This window comes from Macaca mulatta, chromosome 14 (assembly GCF_049350105.2).
Source record: "Macaca mulatta isolate MMU2019108-1 chromosome 14, T2T-MMU8v2.0, whole genome shotgun sequence".
Lineage (NCBI taxonomy): Eukaryota > Metazoa > Chordata > Mammalia > Primates > Cercopithecidae > Macaca > Macaca mulatta.
The window spans coordinates 71,712,905-71,740,579 of record NC_133419.1 but is presented as its reverse complement, the minus strand read 5'-3'; the positions used below and the strand labels follow the sequence as shown (position 1 = coordinate 71,740,579).

The 27,675-nt window shown below is 45.0% G+C and overlaps 2 protein-coding genes across 27 annotated transcripts in view; both read left to right on the top strand.

The window, feature by feature from the left end:
* STIM1 (stromal interaction molecule 1) overlaps window positions 1-13,258 on the top strand; it is a 219,746-nt gene extending 206,488 nt beyond the window's left edge. For 5 of the 14 annotated variants that reach the window (XM_077961177.1, XM_077961178.1, XM_077961180.1 and 2 more), the window contains 5 exons: window positions 2,254-2,421; window positions 2,951-3,051; window positions 3,334-3,569; window positions 6,556-6,622; window positions 11,341-13,258. In XM_077961177.1, coding sequence (XP_077817303.1) covers window positions 2,254-2,421; window positions 2,951-3,051; window positions 3,334-3,569; window positions 6,556-6,622; window positions 11,341-11,854 — 1,086 coding nt within the window. In that variant the 3' untranslated portion in view covers window positions 11,855-13,258. 14 annotated transcript variants of the gene reach the window in all.
* Window positions 13,259-14,781: 1,523 nt separating this feature from the next.
* Window positions 14,782-27,675, top strand: part of RRM1 (ribonucleotide reductase catalytic subunit M1) — a 45,930-nt gene continuing 33,036 nt past the window's right edge. For 4 of the 13 annotated variants that reach the window (XR_013403304.1, XM_077961190.1, XM_077961189.1 and 1 more), the window contains exons 1-3: window positions 14,863-15,089; window positions 21,862-21,950; window positions 25,924-26,101. Coding sequence is in view for 8 of the 13 variants with exons in the window: in XM_077961188.1 (XP_077817314.1) it covers window positions 15,071-15,089; window positions 21,862-21,950; window positions 25,924-26,101 (286 nt within the window). In the remaining 5 variants the exon portion in view is untranslated. 13 annotated transcript variants of the gene reach the window in all.

Here is a 27,675-nt window from a genome sequence, read left to right as displayed (position 1 = left end):
AAGTGATCCTCCCATCTCAGCCTCCTGAGTAGCTGGGACCACAGGTGCACACCATCCCACCTGGCTAGTTTTACAATTTTTTTTTTTTTTTTTTTTTGAGACGGAGTCTCACTCTGTCGCCCAGGCTGGAGTGTAGTGGCCGGATCTCAGCTCACTGCAAGCTCCGCCTCCCGGGTTCCCGCCATTCTCCTGCCTCAGCCTCCGGAGTAGCTGGGACCACAGGCGCCCGCCACCTTGCCCGGCTAGTTTTTTGTATTTTTTAGTAGAGACGGGCTTTCACCGTGTTAGCCAGGATGGTCTCAATCTCCTGACCTCGTGATCCATCCGTCTTGGCCTCCCAAAGTGCTGGGATTACAGGCTTGAGCCACTGCGCCCGGCCTAGTTTCACAATTTTTTGTAAGATGAGGTCTCACTGTGTTGCCCAGGCTGCTCTCGAATTCCTGGGCTCAAGTGATCCTCCTCTTCGGCCTTCCAAAGTACTGGGATTATAGGTGTGAGCCACTGTGCCTGGCTCCCAACAGGTTTTGAGCCTTGTAGGCCAGCCCCTTTGTATGCCTCCCTGACTGTCATGCTTCCCTCTATTTGCTCTCTTTTTTTTTCTTCTTCATCCATTATTCCCTGCTTAGCTTATCCCATTCCTTAAACTGCTTTTAATTTAGTACTTGATCATAAATTTTCAGACTTGGTATATTAGTTTCTAAAGTATTTAGTCTTCATTTAGAAGCTACATAAACAGGAGTGGGCTATTTTTAGTTTTTTTTCAGGGAACAGAAACCAAGTGAAGATTGGCACTTTCATTGCCTCTCAAAGGAATAAAGGTGTTCTGTCCCTAGCTGAGGCCCTCCTGGCCTATCTTAGGCTGTGGAGAGGACCTCAGGCTTGCTATGGGATGCTTACCTCATTGGCTGAAGCTGGGGATAATAAGACTGCTTTCAAGCATCTTCTCTGGGATTCTGTTCAGGTAGGAGAGTTGGAGATCACTTATGCTGGTAGCTTGGATGAGACAGCAAGAAACCCTGTGTACATAATGTCTGTATGTACTTTCAAGTCTTTTACACTTTAGTGCTTTGGACTGCCTCATTGCGTGCTCCCTGCAGAGAAGTTGGTTATTTCTACTTATACATTGGTCCTCTCATGTCTTGGCTTCTGTTGACAATGTCTCTGTTAGGTGTGGGCATGCTCATTGTCTTCCCACCTTGTACAGAGTTCTTTTCAAAGCCCACTTGCTCTACTCCCTGAGAGAATCATAGACACAGTCTCTGGGCTAGAGGAGACTCTGGAGAGCATTCAGGACAATACCCTTCTGAAGTGCCAATCATTTTTCAGGTCTCTCTGACATGAGCTCTTCACATACCTCCCATAACAGGGAACTCACTCTCTCCTGAGATCACCCCTTCACTGATAGTTTGGATTTGCATGGGAGAAAGTCCTGCCTCACACCGAATTAAGAACTGGTTTAGGAAGCACAGGGTCACACAGCCAGTTAAGTGACAGACCAGGGACAAGAACCAGATTTTCAGATTCCTGACCAGTGCTTTTTCTGTCACGTTGTGATGTCTTGAAGTCTAAGCACAGACCCTGACTCTTGGTAAGAAGATGATTCATGCCGGGCGTGGTGGCTCAAGCCTGTAATCCCAGCACTTTGGGAGGCCGAGACGGGCGGATCACGAGGTCAGGAGATCGAGAGACGATCCCGGCTAACACAGTGAAACCCCGTCTCTACTAAAAAATACAAAAAAACTAGCCGGGCGAGGTGGCGGGCGCCTGTAGTCCCAGCTACTTGGGAGGCTGAGGCAGGAGAATGGCGTAAACCCGGGAGGCGGAGCTTGCAGTGAGCTGAGATCCGGCCACTGCACTCCAGCCTGGGTGACAGAGCAAGACTCCGTCTCAAAAAAAAAAAAAAAAAAAAAGAAGATGATTCATTAGCTAACCTGTTCCTGAAGAGATCAGGGAAGATTGCTGGAACTTGCTGCATGACCAGGAAAGTAAGCTGATGTGATAGAAAAGAATGCCTTCGTCTGGGAACAAAAACATCTCAATTTGGGTTCTGGTTGACACTGTGGACCTTGAATAGGTTAATTTTCTTCTCTGAGCTTGCTTTCTTCTATATAAAATATGGAAAATAATCCTTACCCTTTCTCCTTCCTGGGAGAGTTGTAAAGCAGATAAGAAGTCTGAGTTCTGAAGCATCATACAGAGGTGTTGGAGAGTATTAATAGCAGTAAATGAACTCACATCCTTTTGGCTGCACAGGTTCGGGAGGCCTTGAGGAAAGCAGAGAAGGAGCTAGAATCACACAGCTCATGGTATGCTCCAGAGGCCCTTCAGAAGTGGCTGCAGCTGACACATGAGGTGGAGGTGCAATATTACAACATCAAGAAGCAAAATGCTGAGAAGCAGCTGCTGGTGGCCAAGGAGGGGGTGAGAACTGCCCTTCTATTGCCCTCTTTTCTCCTTTTTGCCCTTCTCCCTTTTACCTGCATATCTTCCTCTTCTTTCCCTCTCCCTGTTCCTCCCATTGGGTGAAGAGATATCCTGGTGGTGGGTTCTGTTTCTTTCCTAATGTTCAGCTCCTGACAGTGTCCTTAGGCTTCTGGAGGAGGGAATGAGGGTGTAGGGGCATTCCCGCCTATCTTCTGGAAAAGATGAAATAAGTGGAGGCAGGCAGAGGGAAAGCTCTGCCAGCCTCAGGATGCCATGGGGACAGAGGTCCTCCTGGGGCAAAAGGGCTATCAAGGACCCCTTTGCTTCTCCCCTCGCTTTCTCTATTTTGTCCCCTCCTTTTTCTTCTACCTTGCCTGCCTTTCTCTTTTTCCTCTTTCTCTTCCTTTTCCTTGTGCAGTCTAAGTTGGGCTAGGGGGAGTGGGCCCCAGCCATAGGGGAAGGGCTGTCTTATTTCTTCCAACCTTGAATCCCTGCTCTTTTTGAACTGGGGGCCTCATCTTTGCAGGCTGAGAAGATAAAAAAGAAGAGAAACACACTCTTTGGCACCTTCCATGTGGCCCACAGCTCTTCCCTGGATGATGTAGATCATAAAATTCTAACAGCTAAGTAAGTAACACCAGTTATCTACTCTGGCAATGTCCATATCATCCTCAGAATTTGAGGGCATACAGGGCCTCCAACACCAATTCCATTTCCTCATTGGTGGAGGGACAGGTCTGGTCTCCTCCTTCAGCCTTTATTTATCTCTCGCCTTGCTCTTAAATTTATGAGTTTATTGTGTGTTTTATTCACACATATTCTCAAAACTTGTTCCTCTGAGAAGAGGCTTCATTCCTATTGGGGTTCACACCAAGTCCATGCCTGCCATTCTCTTTCCTCTGTCTTCAGGCAAGCACTGAGCGAGGTGACAGCAGCATTGCGGGAGCGCCTGCACCGCTGGCAACAGATCGAGATCCTCTGTGGCTTCCAGATTGTCAATAACCCTGGCATCCACTCACTGGTGGCTGCCCTCAACATAGACCCCAGCTGGATGGGCAGTACACGCCCCAACCCTGCCCACTTCATCATGACTGACGACGTGGATGACATGGATGAGGAGATTGTGTCTCCCTTGTCCATGCAGTGTAGGTGACCTCTTTGGGGGGATGAAGGAAGGAGCTTTTGATGCACAGGTTGAGAAGTCTTTGGTCTCTGTTGTGCGTAAACAGCAGATGGGGCAGATACCCAGGAAGATAGTTCAATAGTTCATGACCTTGGTCAATAAAGCACAGTTTGCTCAGGTTATTTCTTTATAGTTGTCCTTTTGGTGTTCTTTCCTTGTTGTATGCTCTGTATGCCCCTTTGGGTCTATTATGCTAAGTGTGTCTCCCTTCAGTCTTTTTCACTTTATTGTCCCTAACTACCATTCTATCTACCTTTATAAAAAATAATGCCCTTTAGTGAATTTCAATGTAAAAATGGCATTCATTTTGACTATTTATTGAACTTATTTATTTTGATTTTTGTTCATTATTCTTAATTGCTAAAGTAGATGAATGGAATGATGTTTCTCTTTGTCTTTTTGTGAGAGGCCCTATAAAGCAGTAGTCCCTTAAAGTGATATAGTCCTAAATCCTCTAAGTTGGAAAGGCATTCTTGCCCAGGAGGGATCTCCTGCACAAGCATGTCTGACTTTCCACCTGGACTCTTGGATCCCACCCTCTCTTCCTCTGTCCTGGGTCTTCCCTCTCCCTTTTCTCCCCTGCAAGTGATGAGAGTTGAGTAGAGCAGAACCAAATGGAATAACACTGGAATTCTTCAGTGAATGAAGGGAGTTTTCCCTTACTGGCCCACAACTGAATTTTTCTTTGGATCAGATGCTATTTTAAGTAAGTAGAATAGCCCTTATGGTAAAGCTATTGCCCTAGGCCCATATTCTGCCAGTACAGGGGAGGGCAGAAGTCTGGGGCAGGGTTAGGGGCTTACTTTCACATTCTTTAATAAGGCTGGATTCCCACTCCAGACAGAATTTATTTGTAATTTTGTCAATAATACTTTGCCCCTGGCCAAGCCTCTTGGTTCTTCTGATCTGATAACTTGTTAGGCCTTTAATCAAAGGCTTAACAAGGACAGGATCACTGACAGGCAGAGCTTGATCCTGACTTGTTGATCTGAAGTCTTCTGTGTTCTCCAGGCTGGGAGGGACCTTAATTAGCTCTGAGCTACCCAATCCCTGCCCCCAGTCCTTCCTTTATTACATTGATGGCAGGCCAAAGCCCTCCATAAATCAGATTCTATTCTCCTTTTTGGCCTGGCTATTGACCCTAGATGCTGCCTGGCTGATGGGGCGTAGGTTCAGTGACCGCTCTCTCTGCTCTACATCCGCCGGCTCAGATGATCAGTCCCTCTGGAAATACCCCGGTTTGAGGAGCCCCTTTGGGGCATTTTGTTTTTCCAACTTTTGGGACTAAATCAACACTCCTACCCCATGGGTCCCTTCTCCTGCCTGCTTCATGCCCCTGCCTGTTCCCTCTATCCCCTCAGCACTGTCCCTACTAACTACAGGGAGGAGTTCGGGGGTAAGAAGAATCAGCCTGCTTGGCAAGAGCTGGTTAGAGAACACCCCTGGTAATGGAAGGCTTAGGCTTCTCCCTTTAGCTCAGCTATGCAGATAACCTGGTAGCCCTTCTTCCAGCTGGGCTGGGAGGGAAAGAGGGAAGGAAAAATCATCCCTTTCTTTTCTCTTTTTCTTGTTTCTCCCTTTTCTTCCCAGTTTCCCCCTTCTTTCTCCCCCTTCCCCTCCTATTCCAGACTTCCTCATCCTCTTCAGCCTCTCTTTCATACTTTGAAAGCTACCAGCATAGAAGCCCTGCCTCCTGAACTCTCTATCACTATGGAACTATGCTCTCTCCCTGATGGCCCTTCCAAGGCTTCTCTCACCCTTGTAAGAGGCCCTTTCTCTCATCTTTAGGGAGAAAGCAGAGAAGCCTATCTATCAGGGTAGGGGAGAAAGAAGAAAGGTCTGTACTCTCTTTTAGCTGGGAGTGAGCCCAAGGGGGGGATGCACTAGCATATTCCTAAGTTACTTGGTGCCCATGTGTCCCTTCACTGGGCATGGTGGCCATTATCTCCAGGACCCTGATTTGCAGCCTGATCCAAGAGCTGGTTCTTTGTTGTTTATGTGCTTATTGGAAAGTGAAAAAGAGTGAACATTAGCATAAAAAGCATCCATAGTCCCACCATATTTGAGCACCTTCTCTGTCACTCTTTTGTCTGTGAAACTTTTTATGTGGTTAAGATAATGATAGCCACTACCATTTATTGAGTGCCATAACCTGAAACAGGTGCCTTAAAGACATTATCGTGAAGTCTCAGAAGAACCCTGCAGGATTTTAGAAATTAGGAGTTAAAATGGGGAAGTCAGCTGCTCAAAGTCACAACTAGAAGTGAAAGTCCTGGTTTCAAACTCTAGTGTTTGGTACTCCAAAGCTCAAGGCTAGTACATATAATTCTGTATCCTTTTTCCCCTCTGAACATTTTAATAGGCATTTTTCCTCTTTTCTTAAAGTCTTTTTATAAGCATCATTTTTAATAGCTCTATAGTATCCCAGAAACTGGATATATTATCATTTTCCCATTGTTCATTCTTTATGTTTACTTTCATACAGCTATTAATAAAAAGTAAACAATTATGTTTACTTCTCATTCAATTATTAATGGTGAACATGTTTATGTATAAGTCCTTGTCTATGCTGTGAATTATTTCCTGAGGTTGGCTTTCTGAAAAGGCTGGTTCTTAGTACTCTCCCGGACCTTGTCCCAAGCCCCTATCCTACCCTTCCTTGCCTGTGTCTACTCACTAACTGCCTTGCCACTTCCCTTTATAGTAACATTGGCCATAGGTCTCCTTCTATTGGAATTGCCACTAAAACTGACCCGGGCACCTCATCTTCAATTTCCCAGCCTTTTAGGACCCCTGGTGGGAGGTTTCTGGGAGGAGGTGCCCCATCCTCCCAATTGGCATTAGAGGCCCAGGGTGGTCTCCAGCAAGCATTTATTCATGGGCACCTCTTTACCTGCTAGCCCAAAGTGGGCTGGCCCCTCCTGACACTTTCTTCATTCTTCTTGCAGCCCCTAGCCTGCAGAGCAGTGTTCGGCAGCGCCTGACGGAGCCACAGCATGGCCTGGGATCTCAGAGGTTGGTAGAGGGCGAGGCTGGCCACTTCTTGACAAGCCGGGTATCTCTGCGGCGAATGCGCAGCCTTTCATCTGGACAGTCTTTCAGTTCTGAAGGCTACGGGACGAGCTCTCCATCTGCCTCTGCTGCTGCTTCTTGCTCCTCTTCTACCACCACCATCACCACTACCACCACCACCACCACCACCATCACCACCGTCCATGTCCACCCTGTTTATTACCACCACAGCACTTCCTATTTCCTCCAGACGGAGCCCTACCCTGACACACCCCCTTCTGACAGCACCGCTGTGATGCCTGGGCATTCAGAGAGCTTGGGGTATCAGCTGTCTCTCTTCTCTTTCTTCCCTTCCTTCCCTTTCTGCTGCTTTTACCTTGGTTTCTGCCTGCCAGCTGCTGCCTGATCAACTCTGGGGGTGTGTGCAGTGGGGAATCTTCTTCTTATCCTGTTTGTTCCCAGCTCTGGGATTCCTTTTTAAGGTCAGCCTACTTTCTCCCCTTCTGTGTTTGGGGTTTGCTGACTCTAAAAATGAGTAACGACTTTCTTCCCTCATGACCCTATAGCACTTTTGCCTAAACTATGCACTTTCACATTAGTTCTCACTTGGGCCCTCACTTCCTTCACTCCTTCAACAAGCATTTACTAATGCCTACTCTGTGCCAGGCTCTGCCGGGCATAGGGGTTCACTGGTGATAAGACACAATCCCCGCCATCAAGAACTACAATCTTGTCTGAGAGAGATATATAAATAATTATGGGAAAATTTATTAAGTGCTATGGGGGTGTTGAGGAAGGAGTGACTAACAGTGTGTACCTGGGTGGAATGCTTCACCAAAGAGATGAATTTGTGCTAACATCCTGTGTGAAGGGAAAGGAGAAAGAGTATTCTAGGCAGAGGAAACACTGTGTGCAGAGACATGGAGATTCAAGAGAATACGGTATGTTTGTGGTTAGAACACTGGATATGTGTTGGTGGGAAGGAGAAACAGCTGAGGCTAAAATGATGAAGGCTCTGAAAGGAAAGGGTTTTGGCCTTTAGGAGATGGAAAACTACAAAAGGGTTTCTAAGAGAATATGAATCAGTCACATTTGCATTTTAGAAATAACATTTTAGTGGCTGTGGAAGGAAGCGGAAGACTACAGGAATTTGGAAAACATTCCAGTAGACCACTAGGGGAGGTAATGAGGCCTTGGGATAAAAAGACATGATGAATTTGGTAACTGGCTACAGTGGTGAAGGAAAGGGAGGATCTAGTATGACACTCAGGTTTATAGCTTGAGTGACTGAATGGACATAGCATCCTTCATGAAATTAGGGAACCAAGACAGGGGACATAGGTTTTGGGGTTTTGGACAAGAAGAGTTTATAGGTGGGGCAGGAATTAAAATATACATTTTTAGAATAGTAAGTTAAGGTTCTAAAAGGGTAATTCCCTCCAGGTCTCACAGCTAGTTGAGAGCAGAGACAGATTAGAACTTGGCTTTCCATTCCAGAATACTCCGTTGGGTATTTTTGTCTTTTTACAAGGTCTCAAAAAGTATACTGGAAAATAATTTGTGAAAGTTTTTTCTTCCACAGCTTTGTCTGGCAGCTGCAGGGACTTTTCTTGCTAATACCTAAGATGGTAGACTAGGATCACAGGTAGTAGCCTTGACCTTGCCTGGAACAAGCTTAGGAGACACTCAGAAAGTCCTTCCCCTCTGGAAGTACTTCTCATCTCTGAAGTGGTGACCACAGCCCAGTCCTGGCCTCTGGGCTGCAGTCTGTTTACTCTGTTGCTTTTTTTTAGTTCTATCTCACTCTGGATACCCATTTATTCAACTCTGCCCCTTGAACCTCTGGATAGTTATGCTCAAGGGCTGTTCCTTTCTCTTGCACAAAGGGATTGCCCTTACTAGGATTATTACTCAGCAGAGCCACTCATATCCATTCTCATTCTCATTTTCATCCAAAAGCCTAGGAAGGGAGACTGCTCCTTCCAATACAGATGGAGAGGATCAAATTGGGTTGGGGAAACTAGGGGATGCTGTGAATTCCATGCTTCAAGGTTTAAGCTGAGGGCAGTGGGGAGGAAGGGCGGAGAGGTACCTGTATCCACCTGGCCTGTTCACTACTTAATTTTCTTTTGCACCATGCACCAGAGGATCATCTCTAAAGGCAAACAGGCTCTCTAGTAAGGTCAGTAGCTTGGGATGGGAGTCCGAGGCAGCCCAGCCTTTGGGGAGGGACCCCTGGCCTGATTGTTCTCAGTGATTCAGGGAGGGAAGGTGAGCCTGCCTCATGCTGGGCCTTTTCCCTCCTATATCTCCCTGGGCTTCCTCCCAGGTTCTTATCTTGCTTTGGCAGTCTAAACTTTTAGTTGATGAGGGAGGCATAGAAGGACAGGAATCAGGCTGGGTGCAGTGGCTCACGCCTGTAATCCTAGCACTTTGGGAGGCCAAGAGGGGAGGACTGCTTAAGCCCAGGAGTTTCAGACCAGCCTTGGAAACAAAGTGAGACCCTGTCTCTACAAAATCAAAAATTTAGTTGGGCATGGTGGCAGATGCCTGTGGTCCTAGCTACACGGGAGGCTCAGGCAGAAGGATCACTTGAGCCTGGTAGGTCGAGGCTGCAGTGAGCCAAGATCACGCCATTGCACTCCAGCCTGGGCGACAGAGCAAGACCCTGTCAATAAATAAATAAAAAGATGGATAGGAATCAAGACCAAATAGGGGTGTGGTCCAGGAGAAGTGAGGCTGGGAAGGCCCTAACCTCCTGATTTCTCCTCCTTGGTGTTAGAGAGGGTAGGATCCCAGGATCTTCACTTCCTCAGCTTAGAGGACCCCTTTTCTCAGTGTGATTGCTCCCCAAAACTTCCTTGGCACCTTGCTCCTTGGTTTATAATAGTGTTTGGAGAGGGCAACATATGGAGAGGATCATCTTGGGGCTTAGGGAAACAAGGACAAGTTTAGAAGCAAGGACAGTGTCAGATATATGAAACCAAATATGAGACTGAATATTTGTAAATACTAGAATATGTGGCTAAAACAATATTTGTAGAATGGAAGCTGAGCTGGACTTGTTCTCTGCTGCCTGCTGAGTCCAGGAAGGTACTGGCCCATGGGGTGGCTACTTAGTTATTTGCTTCCTACTGAGAATTAAGTCTACAATAGCTATGAGTCAACCCCCTGCTTTTGCCTGTTTCAGGGGCCTGGTACCCTCCCTAACTTCTGACCCTCAGCCTCTTTCTTTCTAGGTCCTATGGTGGTCTCCTTTCCCACTCATGACTCTTCCCCTTTGGCTAGCAGATGTTTAAACATTTCCCTTAGCTCTCTTCTCTGCTTTTGCTGAAGTTCTCAGGCCTCTAGGAAGGCAGAAGGAGGATTCAGGATTGGCAGAGAGAGCACCTCCATATCTACCTTTTTGTATGTAGAGCAGGAGTGGCATCTGGAATTGATTCATGGCTTAGGAACCACCAGCTCCTTAAAGGGTCTCAAGTTCCTAGACTAGCCTGTGTGTGTGCATGTCCAATGTGCGGTGGCATGTCTCCATAACTCAGCCTTGCAAAGAAGCCTCTTGTGACCGGCCCTTACATAGGCCTTTCAGCTTGGCAGGCCTCATCATCTTCATTCCCACAATAATTTCTACATTTCCAAGTGCTTTGCCAGCATATTTGATCCTCCAAACAGTCTTGTAAGATAAATTGAATTGGTATTATCTTCACTGGGCCAAAGTTAAGAACTAGCAAGTTTAGATGACTTGTCCAAGATCGCACAGAAGAGTCCAGAACTCTTCTGAACCATTGCTCTTTAAAGGCCAACATCCTGTCTTTCTATGCCTCCCTACGTTCTCCGTCAGCAGAGGTCTGTAAGAGACCCCACCCTTCCTGCCGCACCACAGACTTTGGTTTGAACTCTGCAATACCTATCTATGACCTCCTTTGAATCCTGTGAGATGGTTAGAAGAGGCAGCATCCTGGCCTTTTGGGGTGACTGAAGGATTTTTTGCAAGGCTGTTCTAACCTTCTCATCCCCAGCCTGGGTCAGGTCTACTGACTGCATGTGCCCTGTTCCTTGGGGCCTGACCCAGATGGATAATATCCTAAGGTGTGACAGGAGTAAGTGGGGGAGGAAGGCATGGAAAATGGTGACCCGGAGCAGTATGTGGGTTCTGTGTTAGCTTAAGATTGAGTCCCAGGAAATCTAGCCAGCTATGAGAAGGCAGAGATTTTATTGAGGAGGATACCTGTGGAATTTAAGCCTATGGTTGCACCAGTTCAGAGCCAGAGCATTCACCAGTTGTGGAGCCCAGGTATTGGAAAACCATTTGCCAGACAGATGATGGCATTTTTTGTTTTTGTTTCTTGTCTCTCTTCTCTCCCCATCACTTTTCCCTTTCTTGTCTTTCTCTCTTGGCCCTTCTTTCTACCTGCTTATCCTTTTGCTTTTCTTCCTCTACAATTCTACTCTCCTTTCCCTGTCTCTTTTCCAATCTATCCTCATTCCCTCCTCCTGCCTCCTCTTTTATCCTATACTTACGGCTGCTCAACTTCTGTCTATTCCTCTTTCCTCTTTCCTTCCCACCTGCCTGTTCATCCTATTTCTCTCTCCTGCCGCTCTATCCCCATTTTCCTACCCTGTCCTTGTCTTCTTGTGTTGTCCCTTTCTCCTCTTCACCTTTCCACCATCACCCCATCCAATATATGTCCCTTTCTTCCTCTCTGCCCCATGTCTTGCAGGGATTTGACCCATTCCGATTCGGAGTCCTCCCTCCACATGAGTGACCGCCAGCGTGTGGCCCCCAAACCTCCTCAGATGAGCCGTGCCGCAGACGAGGCTCTCAATGCCATGACTTCCAATGGCAGCCACCGGCTGATCGAGGGGGTCCACCCAGGGTCTCTGATGGAGAAACTGCCTGACAGCCCTGCCCTGGCCAAGGCATTACTGGCGCTGAACCATGGGCTGGACAAGGCCCACAGCCTAATGGAGCTGAGCCCCTCAGCCCCACCTGGTGGCTCTCCACATTTGGATTCTTCCCGTTCTCACAGCCCCAGTTCCCCAGACCCAGACACGCCATCTCCAGTTGGGGACAGCCGAGCCCTGCAAGCCAGCCGAAACACACGCATTCCCCACCTGGCTGGCAAGAAGGCTGTGGCTGAGGAGGATAATGGCTCTATTGGCGAGGAGACAGACTCCAGCCCAGGCCGGAAGAAGTTTCCCCTCAAAATCTTTAAGAAGCCTCTTAAGAAGTAGGCAGGATGGGGGTGGCAGTAATGGGACAGCTTGTCCTTCCCTGGGTCTTCTGCCTCTCCTTCCCTCCCTCCCTTCAAGATAACTGGCCCCAAGAGTGGGGCATGGGAAGGGCTGGTCCAGGGGTCTGGGCACTGTATATACCTGCACTGTACATCCTTGGGTCCTTCATTATTATTTATTAACTGACCACCATGGCCTGCCTGCCCTGCCTCCCTCCCAACCATGGGCTGCTGCTGTCACTCCCTCTCCACTTCAGTGCATGTCTTAGTTGCTGTTCTCTCAGCTCCCAGCTCTACCTCTGGGGTTCAGCTTCTGTCTCTGCTGTCCCAGTTTTGAGGTTTGGTTTCTTGTTTCTGTCTCTTGCTTTCAGGCTCCTCCCTCCCACCACTCCCCAGCTTCCCCTAGCAGTTACAGGGAAGATAGGAGGAGTAACTTCTGACATGTTTGCCTCAGATCCGTTCCACCCCACTCACAGTGGTTCTGTTTGCTCCAGACTGGGGCCAGGGCCTAATCTTTGGGATTTGTTCTTTGGTATTGTTGTGGGTCAGAAGGAACCTCATCCTAGATCTCACTCAGGCTTCCAGGAGTCCATGGGGGAGTGAAACCAATTCTCAGAGAACAACCCACCAGAGACTTTTAAAGAGAGCTTGGGGATGGGTTGGAAGAGGCCTCTCTTCATTGGAGCATGAGTGGATGCCAGAACTGTAGGTTATAAGGCAGTCACTTTTTCTCTCTTCTCCCACCCACACCTGCCTCCCTCTTCCCCCTGCTCCCCCACACTGCAGGAGGGTTTGTCTCTAAGAGGTGCTGCCCCAAAGCTCCCCAAGCATCAATACTCCTGGGGCTCAGGACAAGTGGCTCCCCTGGCCCGGGGAGCCACAGCCATGATACAAGGCTCTTATGGAGCCCTGGAGTTGTTGGGCAAGGATGCTGTCATATTTTTGAACCAAAAGACAAACAAGTTAAAAGGAAAAAAATCTCCTGAATTTCCCAAGTGCCTACGCTGCATATTCCCCTTGTTAGATCCCATTTTCATGTTACTTTGTAGCCTTGGCCAGAGGCTCAAAAAGGACACAACCAGTTTGGGGGAGGGGTGGCTAAGGAAGATGGTATAGGTGAAGGTGGCTGTGTGACCACTTCCCCCCACCCTTCCCACCCTCTATACAACTCTCTCCCTTACCTGTTTTTGCTATGGCTGTAAAGGTGTTTTCCCTCTGCCCCACTCCCTGCCATGCCTTTATCCTGGGATCCTATTTTGGGCCTAGGGTGGGTGCACCTGGGGCTGGTCTTAGGAGGGTGCTAGGTTGCAGACTGCCTTGTACCCCCTGGACACCCTCAAATGGGGTTTTCTGTGTTATTTCATAAGACTCTTTGAAGTCCAATAAAGCATGTAGGAGATTTTAACCCCTGCTGGCTTTGACTCTCATTGTGTTCTCTGTGCTGTGGCATGACGGGATGAAGAGACTATCTTTCCTTTGCCCAGGGAAAATGAAACTTGAATGCACATACCCAGAAGCTCTGTGGGCAGGGTTACCAGATACATGCAGGGCGACCAGTTAAATCTGAACTTCAGATAAACAGTTTTTAAAGTATAATTTTCTCTCATGGAGTGTCTGGGACACAGTTTTATTTGCTAAATTGGGAAACCCTATGTCTGGGTAAACTTGACCCTATCTATCCTATAACTTCACTTATGACTTTTAAAAAACATCTATTTAATTTTTCTTTTTCGTTTTTTTTTTGAGACGGAGTCTTGCTCTTTTGCCCAGGCTAGAGTGCAATGGTGTGATCTTGGCTCACTGCAACCTCTGCCTCCTGGGTTCAAGCGATTCTCCTGCCTCAGCCTCCTGAGTAGCTGGGATTACAGGTGCGTGCCACCATGCCTGGCTACTTTTTGTATTTTTAGTAGAGACAGGGTTTCACCATGTTGGTTAGGCTGGTCTCGAACTCCTGACCTCGTGATCTGCCTACCTCAGCCTCTCAAAGTGCTGGGATTACAGAAGTAAGGCACCGCGCTGTCCTAATTTTTCTATTTTTTGTAGAGATGGGGGTCTCGCTATGTTGCCCAGGCTTATCTCAACCCCTGGTCTCACATGATACTCCCGCCTTAGCCTCCCAAGATGCTGCGATTACAGGCTCACTTATGACTTTCCATGATTTTTAAAATTACTTCACAGGAAGCTTGGGCAGCTTCTGGAGGGTAGTGAGAAACCAACGAAAAGGCTTTAGGGAAAAGATGCCACAGATGAAATTTCATAAAGATCGCTTTGGGTAGCCCAAATCAGAAGCTTCTACACCAGCCTTGCATATTAGGGTTCTCATCTATTCTTATTCTCCACTTTAAGTCACCAAGTCCATCCTACCTCCACAAGGCAAATACCCTTTCTCTGCTACCATCCACTGAAGAACCCCAGAAGCAAATGTGTACTGACCCTGCCCTGCTTAAAATTCTCTCAGGGATCTGATTTGCGTCAGGATAAAATCCAAACGCCATTGGCCTTGCGCGGTTTTCTTCCAGTTCCTGAGTGCCACTCTTCTGGCCGATCTGAAAGCCCTGGGGCTCCAAGCTGCCCACGGCTGTGGAGCCTAGGCTTGAGCCCACAGCGGACGGCAGTGTTAGGATTATTACAATAAATGTCAAAGCAAGAAAAACGTTCCGGCCAGTTAGGTTTTGTTATTTCAAAAGCAACAAAATAAGTGAACCGCCTTTCCTCCGGCGGAGACACGCAAGCGACAAGGGCGGCGCCTGACCTGGCAGGCTCTAGGTGTTACGCCAGGGCCCCAAGGCGTCCAAATTCGGCTTGCCCACACAAAACATGGCGGCAGGAGAGCAGCGTTTCCGCCGGGCATGTCCACATCCAACGGGGCCCATGGGAGAGGCGTAGTCTTCTGTGTCTTGCCCAGACTCAACATGGCGGCTACAAGGCGCCTGAACTAGTCTGCGAAGCCTACCCCAGGCGTGGGCCGCAGCGTCGACTAACGTCATTCGAACCCCGTCGCACCCCTTTGTGCGTCACGGGTGGCGGGCGCGGGAAGGGGATTTGGATTGTTGCGCCTCTGCTCTGGAGAAAGTGCTGTCTGGCTCCAACTCCAGTTCCTGTCCTTGACCAGCGCCTGCAACCTAACCCTTCCTACTCTGTCACCTTCTTGATCCCGCCGGCGCTTTAGAGCCGCAGTCCAGTCTCCGATCCTTCAGAGCCTCATCCACTAGCTGCGATGCATGTGATCAAGCGAGGTGAGGGGGCAACGACGTGGGCGAGAAGGGAGGTGAGGGGACGCGGGCTGCCGCCGCCGGAGCTGATGCCCAACCCGCCCGCCCGCCCGCCTCCGCTGCTTCCCGCCCGCCTCCGCTGCTTCCCGCCTTTCCCGCCTTTCCCGCCGCGGCCTTCCGCCCTGTCAGCTCGCTCGGCCTTCTGTCTTCAGTCAGCCTGCCCCGAACCTCCTTCGGGCCTTCAGGCTGCGCCCCCTCGGCTTTGTCATCCTGCCGCCTTTCAAAAGGATAACGCCCTGTATCGAGTAGTGACTGCCGAGCACTTTCCAGGCACTATTTTATTCCTCTCTACAAGCCTCCGAGAGAGAGATTATTAGCTCCACTTTACAGATGAGGAAACTGAAGCTCAGAGCGAGGTTTCGGCGACTGACCTAAAGTCACCCATAGCTGACAACACAGTTTGATTTGGAAAACCGTGGGGTTGGTGAGCTGTCTTAGGCACCGGGTGGGGGGGCAGCTAGGAAAGAAGGAGGGGGACTCTTTACCCTACACAGCCACTTGTCAGTTTACTGATCTCTTTTGTGGGGTGAGGATAGGAGTGTGGGGTGGAAAAAACAGATCCCAGACAGACAGCATCCTGGAGTTCCTTTCCCTTCATGGCAAGAAATACTGAATCAGAGAAGGTTGGTTGAGACATCTTCTGACAAGATGGGGACTGGGAAGAGTCAGGAACTTGTATTCTTTCTCAACAGTTCCTTTTCATTAGACTTGCCGAGTCCCTGCTTTGTGCCCAGTCCTTTGCTTGGCTTTGTGAGATTATAAGAGGAGACAGTCCCTGCCTTGGGAATAGGCTTAATCGGGTTGGAAAAACAAGAGCAACATACTTTTAACAGCCACATGAGATATGTATGAACAAGTTTTGAGTTGAACCTACTTGCCTTTGTTAAAGCAATACAATTATTTCAAAATTGTAGGCACTTGGTAAATACTGGTTGATCGACGGGTTGTTTCTGTTTTGTCCTCTAGGCTGTGAACATATCAAAGATGGAGATTTGTTTGAGACAGAGTTTTGCTCTGTCACCCAGGATGGAGTGCAGTGGTGTAATCATAGCTCACTGTAACCTTGAAGTCCTGGGCTCAAGTGATGCTCTTGCCTCAGCCTCTCAAGTAGCTAGGACTATAGGCATGCACCACCATGGGTGGCTAATTTTTTAAAATTTCTGGTAGTGAAGGAGTCTTGCTGTGTTTCCCAGGCTGGCTTTGAACTGCTGGCCTCAAGCCATCCTCCCTTCCTTGGCTTCCCAAAGTGCTGGGAATACAAGCAAGATGGAGACTTTTCTGCTCACATTTAGCACAGGACCTGACGTGAATAGATTCTTAAAGAATGAAAGAAAATAATTGTATCAAAATGTAGGACATGATGAGTGCTGCGAATAAGCAGGTAGTTGATTTGGTTTAACTACAGCCAATGTCCAGATTGGTTTAACTACAGACAAGAGTTGGAAAGGTGGACAGTAGTGGCCCTTCTTGTTTTTGGTATCTTGAGAACATCATTCTCTGAATTTTCCTAGCTCCCATTTTAGCTGACCAAAGAGCAAAATCTTTTATTGATCCATTCCTAAGAGTGAGAGCTAAGCATCTATTTTTGTATTTTTATTTTTTTACATTATTATTTATTAGTTTTTTTTAGAGACGAAGTCTCGCTATGCTGCCCAGGCTGGTCTTGAACTCCTGGGCTCAAGCAATCCTCCCACTTCAGCCTCCCAAAGTGCTTGGATTACAGTGCTGGGAGCCACCGCACCTGGCTTGAGCATCTATTTTTTAAATCATTAGATATGGGAGAGATGTTTAGGATGGTTTATGATAAGTTAGTAACAAAGATAAATTGAAAATGTATGGACTTAGATGACCAGAATGGATAAAATTCAACTCTGTGTTGAATTTTTAACATTTTGAGTCTACTTCTAAATACTGTTGTTTAAAAAGTGCTACTTTGGCTGGGAGTGGTGGCTCACACCTGTAATCCCAGCACTTCGGGAGGCCAAGGCCGGTGGATCATTTGAGGTGTGGAGTTTGAGACCAGCCTGGCCAACATGGTGGAACCGTCTCTACTAAAAATACAAAAGTTAGCTGGAGGGTAGTGGTTTGCGCCTGTAGTCCCAGCTATTCAGGAGGCTGAGGCAGGAGAATTGCTTGAGCCTGGGAGGCAGCGGTTGCTGAAATTGTGCCATTGCACTCCAGTCTGGGCGACAGAGTGACACCCTGTCTCAAAAAAAAAAAAAAAAAGTGCTAGCTACAACTAACTAAAAAGCAGAGCTTATTTTGTTTCTCATTCCTTCATAGAGCATAATTTGATCCAGATGGTTCATGCTGTAGATTCTGCCGTTGTAGCATTCAGCAACACTTGTTAATGTACAACATGTACTTAGATTTCTTTCTTTATTTTTTTATATTTCTATGTTTCTATATTTTATTTTTATGTTTGTTTAATATGCATAGGGTTTTTGGTTTTCTGGACTTTTTTTGTCCCCTCTTATTTTTGGCATGTCAGTGAAATATCAGACTAACTCCTATAGTTTTTGTTAATTTTTTCTTTTTTTTTTTTTGAGATGGGGTCTTGCTCTGCCACCCAGGCTGGAGTGCAGTGGCATGATCTCAACTCAACTGCAGTCTCTGCCTCCTGGGTTCAAGAGATTCTCCTGCCTCAGCCTCCTCAGTAGCTGGGACTACAGATGTGCACCACCATGCCCAGCTAGGGTTTGTTATTTTTAATATAATTATTCAGAAGGGCAACTGGAAGTTGACTTTCAAGTACCTACTGAATGTGCTAATGTCTTGCTAAACACTGTGAGGGCAGTAATGGAGAAGGCAGCTCTGTCTTTAAAGAACTTAAAATTGTTAGGGATTTAGGAACAATCCATATTAAAATTGTTAGAAGAGAATAGTAGATAAGTTTTTTTCATCTGCTATCTTGAGCTGTTTTTCCTAATGGGAGAATATCATTCCTCAAGGAGATTATGGTTAAAAAAATAAACACTGAGAACCATTGCAGTAAATGACAAAGTAGCTGACTGAGTTGTAAACTGTTTTGGAATTTAGTGTAGTATTTTCAAAACTTTGGATTGTAACTCGCAGTAAAAAACAAAACGTTTTACAGACATACATGTATATATGTGGATACACATAAAATGATACAAAAGTTTACGAAATAATGTCTTCGAAAGCATCCATTTGCACTCTAATCTTTCTTTTATTCCAGATTATTTCCCTATCCCTCCCTTCCTCCCCCCTTCCTTCCTTCCTTCCTTCCTTCCTTCCTTCCTTCCTTCCTTCCTTCCTTCCTTCCTTCCTTCCTTCCTTCCTTCCTTCCTATTCCATTCACAGCCTGCTATATTATTTTACAACTCTGTGTGTGGATACTGTGCTGTGTACTGGGATTCCTGTGATGAGTAGGCAGACATGGTTCCAGCTTCCAAAGATCCTACAATCAATTGAGAAAGATAGACAAATAAAGAAGTAATATGATAAGATATGATAAATACTCTGAGAGGTAAAGTATAGGCAGTAGAGGCCATTCATTCAGTTATTCATAAAGCATTTATTCAGCATCTCTTTGTGCTAGGAGCTGTTGTAGGCATTAGAGATTCTGCAGTGAACAAAGCTAAATTACATTTCTCATTGAGTTTACAACTTGGTGTGGGTGGGAGTGGTAAGTGTATATAAGAAATAAGTAAACATAATAATCAGTTAATTTCAGATACTGATTAATGAGATGATAGTAAAACAGGATCATGTGATAAAGATGAATGAGAAAATAACCTTGGATTAGGTAGCCAGGAAAGGCTTCTCTGAGAAGCCAACATTTGAGCTGAACCCTAAATAGTACTAAGAGGTACTGTAATGTGAGATCTGTGGCCTGAACATTCTCGGCAGAGGAAATTACAAAGTTTGTATCTTGTGGAAAAGGCACGCATCCTTGGTCTTACAGGATTAGGGACATCTTCCTGAAGAGAGAAGAATGAAAGACAGTTTATAGTCAAGAGGAAATCACACTAGTATGCTAGAGGATTTTTTGTTTTATTTTTTATTTTTTGAGATGGAGTCTCGCTCTGTTGCCCAGGCTGGAGTGCAGTGGTGTGATCTCAGCTTACTGCAACCTCTGCTTCCCGGGTTCAGGCAATTCTCCTGCCTCAGTCTCCCGAGTAGCTGGGATTACAGGCACCTGCCAGCATACCCAGCTCATTGTGTGTTTTTTTGTATTTTTAGTAGAGATGGGGTTTCACCATGTTGGCTAGACTGGTCTCTAACTCCTGACCTCAGGTGATCCGCCTGCCTCAGGAGTTAGATGTATGGAAATGTGGAAGAGGAACTTTTAGGCAGAGTACGGTATAAGCAATGATGTGGATATGGGAATGGGAAGCCTTCTTGGGACTTACATTTCACACGGAACAGTAGAAGAGATCTGGGGCCAAACTAAGAAAGACTTTGCTTGAGAGAAGAGGATAATGTAGGCAGTGAGAAGCAGGGATTACTGATGTGATAAAATCGACATCTGGCTTGAAAAACTAACCAAGTGGAATGACAGAATAGAGAACCGCGTGTCATTGGACCTTTAGATCTTTAGTCTGCCTCCTATTCTCACGTGTGAGTTAAGATTAATTACCAATGCACTTTTTTTTTTTTGTCAGTTTCCTGATTGACTTCAGAACTTCTGGCAGTTGCAGAATTTTCTTTTTGCTAAGTTGCTTTTCCCCGCCACTCCATGTATAATTGCAGAACGCTAATGTTGCTTTGTGGTTACCTGCCTGCTTAGTTTTCCAATTGCCAGAGCACTGAGGTTTCAGTCCCAGTGGCAGCCAGTTAATTTACCCTGTTCCAGAGTTAAATGCTGCAAATGTGAGCCTAATCAGAAAATTATCACAATGGTGATCAGAAAGAGAAGGGCTAATATATCAGTGTAGAAGAAAAAGCAACTTGTTCTAGTGATAATGGTTTAATAGTGATGTCTTATTGTTCATTTATTCTTCATCAAATGTTTGAGAACTTGCCTTGTTCTAGGCACTAAATTTGAGAATACAGATGTGAATGAGAGGGCCAAATGTAAATATATTTAACATGTTTCTTATTGGTTACTTCAGGTTGAGTATCCCTTATCCAAAATGCTTGGGCCCAGAAGTGTTTGAGATTTTGGATTTGTTTCAGATTTTGGAATATTCGCATTATACTTACCAGTTGGGCATCCCTAATCAGAAAATCCAAAATCTGAAATGGTCCAAGGAACATTTTCTTTGAACATTGTGTTGGCATTGAAAAAGTTTTGGATTTTGGAGTGTTTTGGATTTTGGAATTTTGGATTAAGGATACTCAGCCTATAGTTACAATGGATTGTGGGTGCACAAAGGAGACAAAAACTAAATCAGTGTGAGACACTAATATTTATTGAGTGCCTATTGTGTATCACATACTGTGATTTTTTTCCCCATAGGAGCAGCTTTATTTTATAATGAGGTATCATAGTTGTAACTATGCCAAAGTTGTTACAACAAAAGCACTTTTTACCTTATCTCATTTTATTGTCACAGTAAACTGGTGAGGCAAGTAGAATAGATATAATAATTAACCCCTTTCTACAAATGAAGATCTGTGAAATGACTGATTATGTTTTGTGGCTTGCCTAGGGTTAAGGCTGTTTGGTGGTTTGATATATTCACTATTCCTGGTAAGAATAAATAAAGGTCGGATGAGCTACTATTTGAGGTTAAACTAAGAGTAGTAAGACTTTTGTCTAGAAGGACAAAGATATAATCTAAGTCCAAAATCATGAAAAATATTAGGTAAAATATATAGTATGTCAGATGGGATAAGCGCTATGGAGAAAAAGCACAGAAGGGGAAGGGAGATAAGAAGAGCAAGGGCCCTATTTGGGGCATTGCAATTTAAAATGGAATCATCAGGGAAAGCCTCATTGAGAAGGTGATGACATTGAGCAAAAGACCTAAAGGAGATCTATAGCAAGAAGGCCAGGTTGTCAAGGTAGAATAGGAAGGAAGGTGGGAGAGTTGGAGGTGAAATTGGGAGGTGGGTGCACAGGACAGGTTGTATAGGATTCTGTGGATTTTTTGTTTTTTGTTTTTTTTTTTTTGAGATGGAGTTTCACTCTTGTTGTCCAGGCTGGAATGCAGTGGCGTGATCTCAGCTCACTGCAACCTCCGCCTCCCGGATTCAAGCAATTCTCATGCCTCAGCCTCCTGAGTAGTTGGGATTACAGGCTCCTGCCACCACGCCCGGCTAATTTTTTGTATTTTTAGTAGAGACGGGGTTTCACCATATTGGTCAGGCTGATCTAGAACTCCTCCTGACCTCAGGTGATCCACCCGCCTTGGCATCCCAAAGTGCTGGGCTTACAGGTGTGAGCCACCACGCCTGGCCTGTGGATTGTTTTTTAACAATTTTGACTTTTATTCTGGAGATAAGAAGCCACTATTAGGAGTTTTGAGGGAGGTAATGATATGATTCTGAGTTTAACTTTTAAAGGGTAATTTTGGCTGCAATGTGGGATGGGGGGAATTTAGGAAGTTATCTGTAAATATCTGTATGTATAGAATTCATACTCTTTGAAGGTGACATCAGAGAAGACAATCTCGTCATGAATCTTTTGAGGGGGCCTGAATCTTATCTGTGAAATAGCATTTCATGTTGGTCAATTTACATGTTAATTACATTTGATTCTTTGACATTGCAGTCTTAATAATTGCTAACAGAATTTAATAATTGCTAACATGATTTGATTCTTTAGATGGCCGCCAAGAGCGAGTCATGTTTGACAAAATTACATCTCGAATCCAGAAGCTTTGTTATGGACTCAATATGGATTTTGTTGATCCTGTAAGTAAATATGGTTTTTATCTTGGGTTCCTTGTTTCATGTGTTTCTTTCCATTTGTCTCTTATTCCTGGACCTTCACTCACCTGACATACTTTGGTATTCTGGCTATGCCCTTTGATATAAAATTTGAATTCATTGCTTAAAACATTTTTTTTTTCTTAATTTTGGTTCTGTCCTGTGAGTTCTCACTTTTCAGAGAACTATGAATGTGAGTAAAGAAGAAAATTTGATATTAACATTTAATATCAGATATTTCCTTGAGTAAATTGTTTTATTCATTAGTGGAAAAGCCTAGGCCAGGCGCGGTGGCTCACACCTGTAATCCCAGCACTTTGAGAGGCTGAGGTGGGTGGATCACCTGAGGTCAGGAGTTCAAGAACAGCCTGGCCAACATGATGAAACCCTGTCTCTACTAAAAATACAAAAATTAGCTGGGCCTGGTGGTGGGCGCCTGTAATCCCAGCTACTTGGGAGGCTGAGGCAGGAGAATCACTTGAACCTGGGAGGCAGAAGTTGCAGTGAGCCGAGATCGTGCCACTGCACTCCAGCCTGGGCGACAGAGCGAAACTCCCTCTCAAAAAAAAAAAAAAAAAAAAAAAAAAAGGGAAGCCTAAAGTTTGTTTTGGAATTGTGGTTATTTAGGTAGGAACTGGTTTAAAATTTGCTTTTTGTTATTTATGTAAAAAGATTTAAGTAATATAAAGTAGATTTCATGGACAATATTTAAGTCAAGAACAAACTATTCATAAACGAGTTGCTCTGCTTTTTTCCTTATCCTTTATAACTTCTATATTCTAGATTCTCATCAGTTATCTGGACTGTTTTCTGTGGTCTCTGCAGTGTCCTGGACTTCCTCTAATCTTGCCCTCTTCAAACTCGTCTTCCACCTGACTTCTAAAATGATCTTCCTTAAATGAGAATCTCTAAGAACTCTTTTCTTCAAATCCACCCATATTTCCATCTCCTTATTTAGGTATCTTATCTGTACTGCTGTAAAACCTGTGCTCATCTCATAGCTTTAATCATATAACATGGAAATTAATTATAGGTCTTTATCCTACCCTAGAATTGAGGATGGGCTGTGTATCTTATTGTTGTGATATCCTCAGTGCTTGACATATATCTAATTAGCCACTTGACCAAAGTAAGTTTGGTCAAGAGAAAATGATTTTATGCATCTTGAAAATATGTTTATTGTAAATTCTCTTTTACATTGAGAACTTAAGACAATAATTAGAATAGTAGAATGTTAGAGTTGGAATGAACTTTGAGAGCCCATCCCATTTCATCTTTGTTTTATAGGTAAGAAAGTTCCAAAGAGAGAAGGAAGTGACTTAAGTTAGTGGGAGTATAGGGAGAAGCACCTAGGTCTCTTCACTCCCACATGTTCTATTGCCTCATGCAGTAGTACGTTTTAGAGCACAGGAGTGTTGCAGCATCCTCAAACTTCCTAAGGTAGATTCTGTTGAAAAACTGTCGGTGCACGTCTGTAATCCCAGCACTTGGGGAGACCAAGGTAGGCAGATTGCTTGGGCTCAGGAGTTTGAGACCAGCCTGGGCAACGTGGTGAAACTGCCCAGGTGCAGTGGCACAATCTTGGCCCACTGCAGCCTCCGCCCCTGGGGTTCAAATGATTCTTGTGCCTCAGCCTCCCTCCGCTGGGATTACAGGCATGTGCCACCACGCCCGGCTATATTTTTGGATTTTTAGTAGAGACAGGATTTTGCCATGTTGGCCAGGCATGAACTCCTGGCCTCAAGTGATCTGCCCGGCTTGGCCTCCCAAAGTGCTGGGATTACAGGTATGAGCCACACCGTGCCTTCCCTCAACCCTGTTTCTACAAAAACAAAACAAAACAAAACAAAAACAAAAAAAACAAAAATTAGCTGGGCATGGTGGCGCATGCCTGTAGTCCCAGCTACTTGGTGGTGGGAGGATCGCTTGAGTCCTGGAGGTTGAGGTTTCTGTGAGCTGAGACTGTGCCACTGTACTCTAGCATAGGCCACAGAATGAGACCCTGTCTCAAAAAGAAAAAAAGAAAAACTGTGTATGCTGTTAGATCTGGCACAGCACAGTTAGCACACAGATGGTATTTTATTCTGAGTTCTAATTGTTTGCCATATTACTCTAGAAACTATTTAGAAGACTTCACTGCTCTTATACTGAACACACCTTATCTACTGGATCTGGGAAGAAAGTGATCGGGAGCAACTTGGGTTTAGCTATATTATAATTAGAATAGATTGCAGACTGTTAAAATAGTTACACATGTATGTGTCTTTTTTTTGAGGGGGGTATGCATTGTTCAGCTGGGAAATACATTTATTTTCTGTTGGATTAAGTGGTTTCTTAAAGATTCAATAAACACACACACTCACAACTTAGAATTTGTTTTTCTTAAAAATGTATGCTAATACCTTGTGCATTACGTGTCTTAAAAATGAACTTACAATGTGGCCTTGAAAACAGTGAAATACAGTGAAGTTTAATGGGGTTGGGGCCAGAAGACTTGTATAATAATATAACCTTGGGCAAGTCCCAATAACCTGAGCCTCAGGTTCTTAATGTAAAATAGGTATAGTAATAATCATCTCACAAAGTGATTATGAAATGTCAGAGATTATCAAAGTTGATAATTTTTGATCAACTTTGGTTGAGAATCATTTGAACCCCAGGGGTGGAGGTTGCACTTTGTAATTTGTGAAGTGCTAAAGAAAGAGTAGTCATTAAATTATCATGACTCAGCCCCAAACCTAATTTATACTTCTTTCTCCTTTAATTGGCATGATTAAAGTTTGATTCATTTGCTTTTCTGTACTTATCCTTATATGGAATTTGGGAAAAGTAAGTATGAAGCTGGAGCCCTGATCACTTAGGGAGGATCTGAATGAAAAATGGGGAAACACTCATATAGAATCATTAGTCTGTTGGGAGAATTTGAATGAAAATAGGGAAATACAGAATCATTAGTATGTTTTCAGCTATTTCCCTGTGAGACTAATTGATTTAAAGGCTATATTTAGGTTTTTTTAAATAACACCTTCATTTTATATGTAGTATACATTTTCTGTAGTTCTGCTGGGTTGTGCATTCTCATTACTAAGTTTCCCACTGCCCACCATTCCGAAAGATAATTTTTCAGATAAGTAAATTGTCTTGTTCTTTGTTTCAGACAGGGTCTCACTGTGTTGCCCAGGCTGGAGTACAGTGCTATGATCATAGATAGCTCAGTGCAGCCTTGACTTCCCCAGTACAAGCATTCCTCCCACCTCAGCTTACCCTGTAGCTGCAACCACAGGCACTTACCACCTTGACTGGCTAATTTTTTAATTTTTAGTAGGGATAGGGTCTCATTATATTGCTCAGGTTTGTCCCAAACTCCTGCGCTCAAGTGAGCCTCCTACCTTGGCCTTCCAAAGTGTTGGGATTACAGGTGTGAGCCACTGTGCCCAACCTGTCGTTTATATTGTGATGTGAATTTGATTGTTTTCTTTTTTTCTTTCCTTTTTTTTTTTTTTTGAGACAGGGTCTCACTCTGTCGCCCAGGCTGGAGTGCAGTGGCATAATCACAGCTCCTTGCAGCCTCAGCTTCCTGAGTAGCTGGGATCACAGGTGTGTACCACCACACCCAGCTAATTTTTTTATTATTTGTGGAGATGGTGGGGGGGGGGGTCTTCCTGGCTTGCCCAGGCTGGTCTCGAACTCCTGGACTTAAGCCGTTCTCCCACACTGGCTTCCCAAAGTGCTGTGATTATGGGTGTGAGCCACAACGCCTGGCTTTTTTTTTTTTTTTTTTTTTAAAATAGGGTCATGAACTGCTAAGGTTAAGTGATCCCCTCACCTCAACTGCTGAGTAGCTAGGACTATAGGTATGTACTACCACACCTGGCCATGATGGTTTTCTTAATTACTCTTTTAAGGAAGCTATTGTTTCTTGGGAAAGCTCAAGTAATTCTTGGTTTTATTTTTGTAGGCTCAGATCACCATGAAAGTAATCCAAGGCTTGTACAGTGGGGTCACCACAGTGGAACTAGATACTTTGGCTGCTGAAACAGCTGCAACCTTGACTACTAAGCACCCTGACTATGCTATCCTGGCAGCCAGGATTGCTGTCTCTAACTTACACAAAGAAACAAAGAAAGTGTTCAGTGGTAAGTCTTGGGTGAAAAAGTAAAAATTCAGTATTCTCAGAAAAGTAATAAGGGTAGTAGAAATCTTGACTGTTTAAAGAAGCAAATATGGCTAGGTGGGGTGGCTTACACCTCAAATCCCAGCAATTTGGGAAGTCAAGGCAGGCAAATTGCTTGAGTCCAGGAGTTTGAGAACAGCTTGGGCAATGTGGTGAAACCCCATCTCTGCGTTTTAAGAAAAATCTAAAATTATAAAACAGACCGGGTGCAGTGGCTCACACCTGTAATCCCAGTGCTTTGGGAAGCCAAGCAGGTTGATTGCTTAGGTCAGGAGTTTGAGACCAGCCTGGCCAACATGGTGAAACCCCATCTCTACTAAAAATACAAAAAATTAGCTGGGCATGGTGGCGGGGGCCTATAATCTCGGCTACTCGGGAGGCTGAGGCAGGAGAATTGCTTGAACCCGGGAGGCGGAGATTGCAGTGAGCCGAGCCTATGTCACTGCACTCCGGCCTGGGCGAGAGAGTGAGACTCTGTCTCATAAATAAATAAATAAATAAATGGCAAATATGTAAATTAGTGGGAAAGAGTGGACTACAGTTTCCTATTTCTCCATGCTTCCTATCTGCTGTATAAAAGAGTTGATGTATCTTTGTTCTTTAAGTTTTTTATTCTCTCTCTTTTTAAATTTTTTTATTTTTTTTGAGATAAAGTTTTGCTCTTATCACCCAGGCTGGAGTGCAATGGTATGATTCGGCTCACTGAAACCTCCGCCTCCCGGGTTCAAGCGATTCTCCTGCCTCAGCCTCCCGAGTAGCTTGGGATTACAGGCAGTTGCCACCACACCCAGCTAATTTTTGTATTTTTAGTAGAGATGGGGTTTCACCATGTTGCCCAGGCTGGTCTCAAACTCCTGACCTGAGGTGATCTGCCCTCCTTGGTCTCCCGACGTGCTGGGTTTACAGGCGTGAGTCACCGCACCTGGCCTCTCTCTCTCTTTTTTAAAGCCCATTGTTAGGCGCTTGGTGGTGATATGGTTGGAAAAATGAATAATATTTATTAACAAGTTTTGGGTTAAACAAAATGTTATACTTGCTCCTTTCTCACTAGATGCGAACTCTTCATTTCATCACTACCATTTTACAGCTCAGGGAATGTGGGAAAGGGAAGGTTAATTTGTTCAATATATAAGAAGCCAGCTGGTAGACTGAGATTAAAAAATCTTTATTGTTTCCTATCGGGAGCCAAAAAGGAAAAAAAAGTTTTTAAAAATTTTATGCCAGGCATGGTGGGCCTAATCCCAGCACTTTGGGAGGCCAAGGCAGGAGGATTACTTGAGCCCAGGAGTTCAAGACTAGCCAGGGTAACATAGTGAGACCCTTTCTCTCCAAAATTAAAAACGTTAACAAGGTATAGTAGTGTGTGCCTGTCATTCCAGCTACTCAGGAGGCTGAGGTGGGTGGCTAGCTTCCCAAAGAGCTGGGATTACAGATGTGAGCCACTGTCCAGCCTTAGGAATCTGTTTTATTTATTTATTTATATTTTATTTTATTTTTATTTTTATTTTTATTTTTATATTTTTGAGACAGAGTCTC